Genomic DNA, 7,770 nt, shown 5'->3' with positions numbered 1-7,770 from the left:
GGGGAGGGGTTTGTGCGGGGAGAAGGGTGCAACAATGAATGAATGGAATTCCAAAATCTCTGTAGATGTTCACGGAAATGAAAAATAAACAACCTAAATTAAAAAAAAAAAATGAACAAGATGAAAAACTAGAGAAAGGTATTTTGGAAGAAAAGTAGGAATAAGTTGTATGTATCACAAAACACTTTAGACACTGAAGATAATATCACATCCAGGACTAAAAATGACATCTACAGCAAATGCAAGAAAAATTTTTGATTATTTAAAAAAAATACAACTAAAATTATTTGACTACTTTAGAGTCATATTTTTTTTACTATGAAAATTTAGATGAAATGTAATTAAGGTAAAATTTTTACTCAAAACCCTCACAATACCAGATGCTCTGCTGGAGAAGGAGGGACAATCTCCTCCTATACCAGTCAGATCTGATTTGACAGTACATGCACTAAAATTAAAAAATAAAACAAAAAACCAACAAAAAACCCCTCACAATGTCACTGAAATGAGTTCTACTGGTCTTTTTAATTACCTTTACCAGGCTGTTCTTAAATTTTAAAATTAACAAACATAAATATTTAAATAATTTCTCTTAGATAAAATGAAATATTTATACAGTCTTGAAAAGGCAATGACTCTGACCTGTATTAGAAAACTAGAACAAAAGTTGTATTTTCTTAACTGAAGTTTCTATTTACTGACGATCTATATGTGTCAGGTAGTGGGTTACGTGCTTTGCACATGTAATTACATTAATCCTCACAATATTCCTACTAAGGTATCATGATCTTTATAATTTGATATAAGGTTCAAGTTAAATCACTTGCCCAAAGTTAAAGAACAAAAGACAAGGAAATTCTACAGTGTAAATTCTGATATGACTGCAAAGCCTGTTCTAAAATTTATGTTTAGGCTTTGAGACACAATTTTTCTAATCATCCAAAGTATTTTGGGCTAAAACAGAGAGAAAAAGATTCAACTGAAAGCTCTGAAAACAAGTATTTAAAAAAAGAAATGAGAACTGAATTATTTACCATCAATAGTGGAAGGCAAGAGTGTTGACACAATTTCTCCTTGTCCTTTTTGGTTTTTATATAAGAAGCACTGGAAACAATAGAGAACAGCACAGCGTAATACAAATGGCTGTCTCTCATTAACCATGGACATCAGAAGTACCACAATTGCTGGTCTGTTGCAATTTAAAAAAAAAAAGAATGAAATAAAACTTTAGAATCCCCAAAAAACATATCAATAACTAGCCATTACTGTTGACTGAAGAACATAAGCAGAATACCATTAAGCATTTTCATAGAAAGGAAACTGAAGCTCAGGACTGTAAAATGATTTGCTCCCTTAAGGAACACGGGCAAATGTGAAAGAGGTGATAACTGAACCCACGTATTTACATTTCAAAGATCATACCCTCTTGGAAAACACCAAAATTTTACCTTGTCAGATAAATTCTAACTTAAAATTACACTGCTGAAATTCTTAAAAGATTAACATGTATACAGGAGATATACTAAAAATCCAAATTAACTTCCTACTTTCTCAGAGGACTCTCCATATTTCTCTTTTCTTACCGGGGTGGGTTTGAAGGTGCATTTACAGAAGCAAAGTAGTCTTGATTTACTTGGCATCCTCGAATAATTTCTGATACAGTATTAATGGTCTGTTGAGAAAAAAAAGATTTTCGAGAAATAAGAAAGGGAAATGTGCTATAAAAAGAAGAAAATTTCTTAGATTAAATGCCAAAATCTAGACACCATAAAAGACTGCATTAATCTTGTTACACTTTTTAAAGATAAAATGTAAAGCTTTATCAGCAGGTTTCCAATTAAAACAACCCTTGACCCACCTGCATTTAATTCATCTCTGATACAAAATAACAGTCAAATGTTACCTTATTTTAATACTATCCTATTTTTTTAAAAGGGAAAAAGAAAATGAGATATTTTAACAAATTTTCTGATAGAAAGCAGACAGAGGTAGCCTATATACAAGAATATTAAAGATAACAATCCAAATGTCTTTGGAAGAGAATTATTAGCAAGAAGTGAGTCATTTTGTTCTACTGAACCAGGAGAAGTTTAAACTTTGTGGGCCAAGCATTAGAAAGGAGAAGGTGGGGTGTCAAAGCAGAGTTAAAAGTAAAAGATCAGGTTAAATGTGGTTGGTGTTAGTGCAGTTTAATCAACAGGTAGGAGTTTGCCCATCTTTCTTCCATGGAGCAGCTGGTGAATTCAAACTGTGTTCCTTTGGGATTACAGTCCAGCTTCTTTTACTAGGCCACCAGAATGTACAAAGACTACCTTTTCCCATTGCCCTACTCTACTTCTGATTTCTCTTCTAGAACACAGGACACCAGAGTTATGTTTTCTAGAGAAAATGAACAATAATAACTCCATACTTGGGCATACTTGAGACAAAGCAGAGAACTGCAGTGAGGTGTAGGCCTGAAAGCAGTAAGGCAATCCTTAGTCTAAACTATGGCACTCTCGAGTTCCTTTTTTTGACTTATCAGCAGGCAATAGATTAGAGAAGTCATCTATGGAAAAATGAAATGATCCCATAAAAACACCTGTCAATACTGATATTTGGCAGATTAAAATCAAAAGACTGCCCAGCATCTGATATGCATTCTATAAATAGACCACCAATTTACAAGCCCTTCTTGCATTTTAGTGTCTTACTAATATGTGAAAGCATGACCAAGAACGAGTGACATTTACATAAAAGACTCTGCACCAAAATCTTAAAGAGTTGTGGTTCATATCCACCAGGTGTGCTGCAGGAGAAAGGTGGGCTATCTGGTGGCTCTGAAAATTGGTTGGAGGGTCAACTATGGGTCAGTTCTAATTTGATGGCACACAACAACAAAGAGAATAAGACAATGGCCAAGTAAAATAGAGAAATAGAAAATCTAGAACAAATAGAAAGGCTTAGATTTCAGAAAGCTGAAATTAATAATAGTGTTCTAAGAGAAATATGAATAGGTATTTCTATGAACAAAAATCAGTCAGCCTGTGCTTGCTGTAGACTCGGAACCAACATTTAGCTGCCTGTCCAGGGGGTTTTCAGAGACTCAAACTTTTGCCTCTGGAGATACTGGTGGGTTTGAACCTGTCAAGGCCTTTGGGTTAGCAGGGCAACTTCCTACAGATTATGCCACTAAAGCTTCCTGATGAACGAAAAGCCAACCTAACTTAAAATGTAACTAATTAAAATATTTTACCTAAAGACAATGTTAAACTCTCTAAGAAAATAGATTTGAAGGCCAAAATAGGTCCAGGAAAATCCAAGTCTACCAAGAGGGTATTGAAAAGAGGAGAGGAAATTCTCAAGGAATAGAAAAACCTTCTTATGTATCTCCAGCTTGGAATGGCTCAGTAAATGTCAAAAACAATCAAGGTGGGGGGGGGGACGACGACCTTACTGTACGGTACATCATCATTAAATTTTTTGAAAGCCAGGAATGAAGAAAATTTCACAAAAATTTCTACAGAAAAAAAAAAAATAGAAGCCAGAATGAATTATGAGTTAGAATGTCTTTGGATTTTTTCACAACCTTAATAAAACAGTGTTTTAATGTCTGGGTGTTAGTGATTTTCAACTTTGATTCCATATTTAGCTAAACACTAAATAATGACACAGGTTTTGCTGTTGTTTTTGTTGTTAAGTGCCATCGAGTCAAGGTGACTCACAGTGACCTTATTAACAAAAGATCTCAACTCTATTTTATAACTATCATTGTTTCTCTAATGTTCATAGAGTTTCCAAAGGCATGTTGTTTAGGAAGTGGATGCCAATCCTGTTTCCAAGCCTGTCTTAATCTGGGAGCTCTACCAAACACAGTCCACCACGGGTAACCATTATGGCATTTGACACACCAGTAGCACAGTATTCAGTAACAAAGTAACTCCAGTTGTCATCACAGTACAGCAAACTTGACAGACCAGTGCTGTACCACTTAGAAGAATTTTCTTCTTAAACTTGGCTTGAGGGCCCACCCAACTTTTAAATACAAAAGCCCACCCACCAGGTCCTGTCTGACAAACAGACTTGCAGCCCATAGATGTTTGTTAGCTAAATCCAGTAAAACCAGGAGACTGATCAGCTCATGTGATTGTGAACTAAATAAAAAGAAACAAACAAAAAAACAGTTTACACTCAACTAAAACAAGGGAACCTACCCTCCAGGATCCATCTGCTTCACACCTGAGCCTCCAAATTGGAGACTTACTCAGGGCTCAACAGACTTTTAAATACAAAGGCCCACTCAACAGCTCCTGATTGACTTAAACAAGAGGTTTCCAGCCCACAGCTGATTGTTAGCAAAATCCAGTAAATCTAAATCCAAGCAGAGGAATGAAATTATCTGGCATGCAAAGGCTAATATTAAATTCTATTCCCATTTACCTGTTTTCAGGATATTAAATAAGATAATGAACAAAGTAGGCGGATAGAATTGTGTGGTACACTAGCAAAAATATTCGAGAGAGAAGTCAAAGGAAAGTCCAGGAGGAAGATAAAGGAAGTCTTGGAACAAGAGCTGAGCAGCAAAACTGGAAAACAATCAGCCATGACTGCAATGGAAGATGGAAGGCTTTTGCAACAAGGTCTAATTGGGGAAGATTGATAGGTTAAGCAGGGTATTGTATTAATAATACACTCACACACACACACACACACACTACACTACACTACACTACACTGATACACAAAAAAAAACAAGTCAAATAAAAGAATATAATTTGTAATGCAGGAAAAATGAAGAGCAATATCTAGCTATAAAATAGAGCAAAATAAGTTATAGGGTGGCAAGATTTCTTATGTAAATAAAGAACTATCTAAATATGGGAACAGTTTCAGTTTGGCATAAAAACATAACCCTGGAACTTTTAATATGGATTGTAATAAAACAATACTGAGGTGATGGGGAGAAGTAAAGTGGGAGGGTTATGTTAAAGAGGAAGAATAAAGCCTTTATCTACCAAAGTAGAAAGTATTTAAAATTGATAAACCAAGGAATAGTAAATGCTGTTTAGAGATGGTCTAATTTACCTCAGTCAGGATATCAGCAGGAACCCCAGTAGCCATCAAGATAGTGCAGAGCTGCTGCAATAAACCACACTGGAACATAGCCTTCTGGCAGCTACTGGTAGCACCAGGAGGGTTGGTGGGAGCAACCAGCACACGAACAAGCTGCAAAAGAAAAAGGAGGAGAAAGGTTTTTAAAGATTTGAAAATGTTCAAGGCAGATATGATCTATGTGAAAAAGGAAATGTGTGTGAATGATTCCCTCACTGCCCAGTCTGATCTACCTGTTCCTTCCCTGGTGGTCCATAACAAGTTTTGCTACAGTATGTTTTACATTAGGCTGCGTGTTTGAGTTCTTGTCTCCTCTGGGTAACTGTGAACTCCCAGAAAGCAGGCCCTGCCTGGAACATTTTTGTTTCGCAAATAGAAAGCACAATATTTTATGTCTCAAACAATAGGATGCACATTCAATAAATGACCAAATAAAGATGTCAGAGGATAACAAACTTCTTATCGAAGTAAAAATAAATTACCCAAAAAGAATCGCCTGAAGTATGAAAAATGCTCTCTAAATGAGAAATATGTAAAGAGATGTCATACTAGCTTGGAGATATCCAATAGACTGTTAGTGCACTGAGCAAGGAATTACGTTCCTTGTTGTTAAACAAACAAATAAAATCACTGCTGTTGACCCAGCAATCATAATGACCCATTCGTGGTGGAGTTATATACCACTGACTCACAGCTCAGAGTATAAACTGCACAGAAGGAGAATACATCTTTTTACTGTAGAGCCTCTAGTGGATTTGAACCCGTTGAGAAACCTTCTTTGGGTTAGCAGTGCATTCCCTATAGTCTACACCACCTGAGCTCCATCACAGTCAAGCTTTTTTTTTTTAAAAAAAAAAATTATTATTAAATTTTATTAGTTTTAATGAACATTTACAGAGATTTTGGGTTCTCATTCATTCATTGTTGCACTATTTTCTCTACCCGCTTCCCCAGTTCGTTCTTCTCCCCCCCATGTCTGTTTTAATTGTCCAATTGCCACAGTGCTTGTCAAAGTCAGTTCTGATTAATCTCCTTTGTCAGCGTGCCCTTTGCCATTCCTTATCACTCCTCCCTGAGAGAGACTTCACCCTGATTCATAAGGAAAAAGGGATGGCGTATTCTCTTAGCTACTTCCTGCTGAAAAGGGACGCTGTGGGTTTCAGGGTGAGGATCTTCTCTCACTACTCTAAAGGGCCCCTTTGGCAGTAGGAAACACATAGACTATTATGTTCCAGGACTTAAGAAGCATAAATGACATAGCTGAGCCTCTACATCTTGTGGTTCCTAACCTGTACACTATAACAGACAAAGTGCTAGTCTATAGGCCTTTTATTGTAAGAACCACCTTCCCTCTGTAACTTGATTTGTGCCACTACTAGAACCTCTACTTGGAATATTATTGCTTGTTAATTTTTAACTCATGTACTTTTAACTTGTTAGTTAAATTTGTGTCTTCTAGGTTGCAACACCTCCATGATACATCTTCAAGGATATGAACATGTACGGCTAAGCAGAATTAATAACAGTGCATCTAAATTCCAAAATCAATCTCCATAACAGTCAAGCTTTTTAAGATTCGCTGGCATTATCTATCAAAAAAATAGCATAAGAGAGGATCCTTCAAAAAAAAAAAAAAAAAAGAGAGGATCCTTCACAGATAATGGACAGTCTGAAAAAAATGTAAATGTTGATGCCTCAAAACTTTTCAAAAAGATGTTTCCCCTAAATTTAACCAACAAAATGAGAATTAAAAAAAATTCCAACCAAAATTATAATTATGAATAATACCAATTATAATGTATGCCTCAAAATAGGAAAACAATTATGTATTTTTAATTAGATGCATTAAGGAAAACTTAAAATTAAGTAACTTAAATGAAAACTCTACGGAAAAAGCACAAACAAACAAACCCAAACCATTGCCAGTGAGTTGATTCTAACTCCAACTCTACTGGACAGAGTAGAACTGCCCCTGGTTTATTTATAAAGTCTGTGTACATTGTTTTTCACCTCAGATGTTTCCCATCCCCCCTAAAATTTTGCGACCCTATGATTAATCACACTCCCACACTCTGTCCCCCACTCCTTGTCTACCCTCACTCCTCTCTATGGGGCTTTGAAGGCAATGACTGACCTTTACGAAAGCAGATGGAATAAGGTGAGAGGCAGAAGATAGTTATTGATTTTAAAGTCATGAATGGATCAACTATTCAATCTTAGAGTTAGAAAACAGGTGAAATTAAACTCAGTTCCTTTTAAATCTTGTATAAAAAGCTTTAGCAAACTTTCTCATGGCCATTGCATCATAACCAACTCATAGGATGCTTCACTGGGTTTCTGAGACTGTAAACAGTATAGGAGGAGACTGCTCATGTCTTTCCCATCCAGCCACTGGTGGATGAGACCTGCTAGAGAGGTGTGGCCGATGGGTTAACAGCGATGCTCTCTACGGACTCACTACCAGGTCTTCTGTCTTACACTTGATCCTAGCCAAAAGGCCGAGAAGCGATTGTCTTAGTAAATCAAACAGAAGCAATCTGTTTTTTCAATTTTTATAGTAAATAATACTCATTACATAACTAGAATATAAAATATTTCTTTTTATATGCAGTTTTCTATTCTAATTTTTGCAGAAGAAGAGATTTTAAAAAAGTACTTCACATAGTGGTAGCTTCTTTA

The 7,770-nt window shown here is 35.9% G+C and overlaps 1 protein-coding gene across 1 annotated transcript in view; it reads right to left on the bottom strand.

The window, feature by feature from the left end:
* USO1 (USO1 vesicle transport factor) overlaps positions 1-7,770 on the bottom strand; it is a 169,962-nt gene that overhangs the window by 74,750 nt on the left and 87,442 nt on the right. Inside the window, 3 exon segments of the mRNA XM_006898476.1 lie at positions 1,035-1,189; positions 1,584-1,672; positions 5,065-5,205. Of these exon segments, the coding sequence (XP_006898538.1) occupies positions 1,035-1,189; positions 1,584-1,672; positions 5,065-5,205 (385 nt within the window).

Source organism: Elephantulus edwardii, unplaced genomic scaffold (assembly GCF_000299155.1).
Source record: "Elephantulus edwardii isolate Elephantulus edwardi_28Jun2011 unplaced genomic scaffold, EleEdw1.0 scaffold00230, whole genome shotgun sequence".
Taxonomy (NCBI): domain Eukaryota; kingdom Metazoa; phylum Chordata; class Mammalia; order Macroscelidea; family Macroscelididae; genus Elephantulus; species Elephantulus edwardii.
This window is presented reverse-complemented; position numbering and strand designations above follow the sequence as displayed.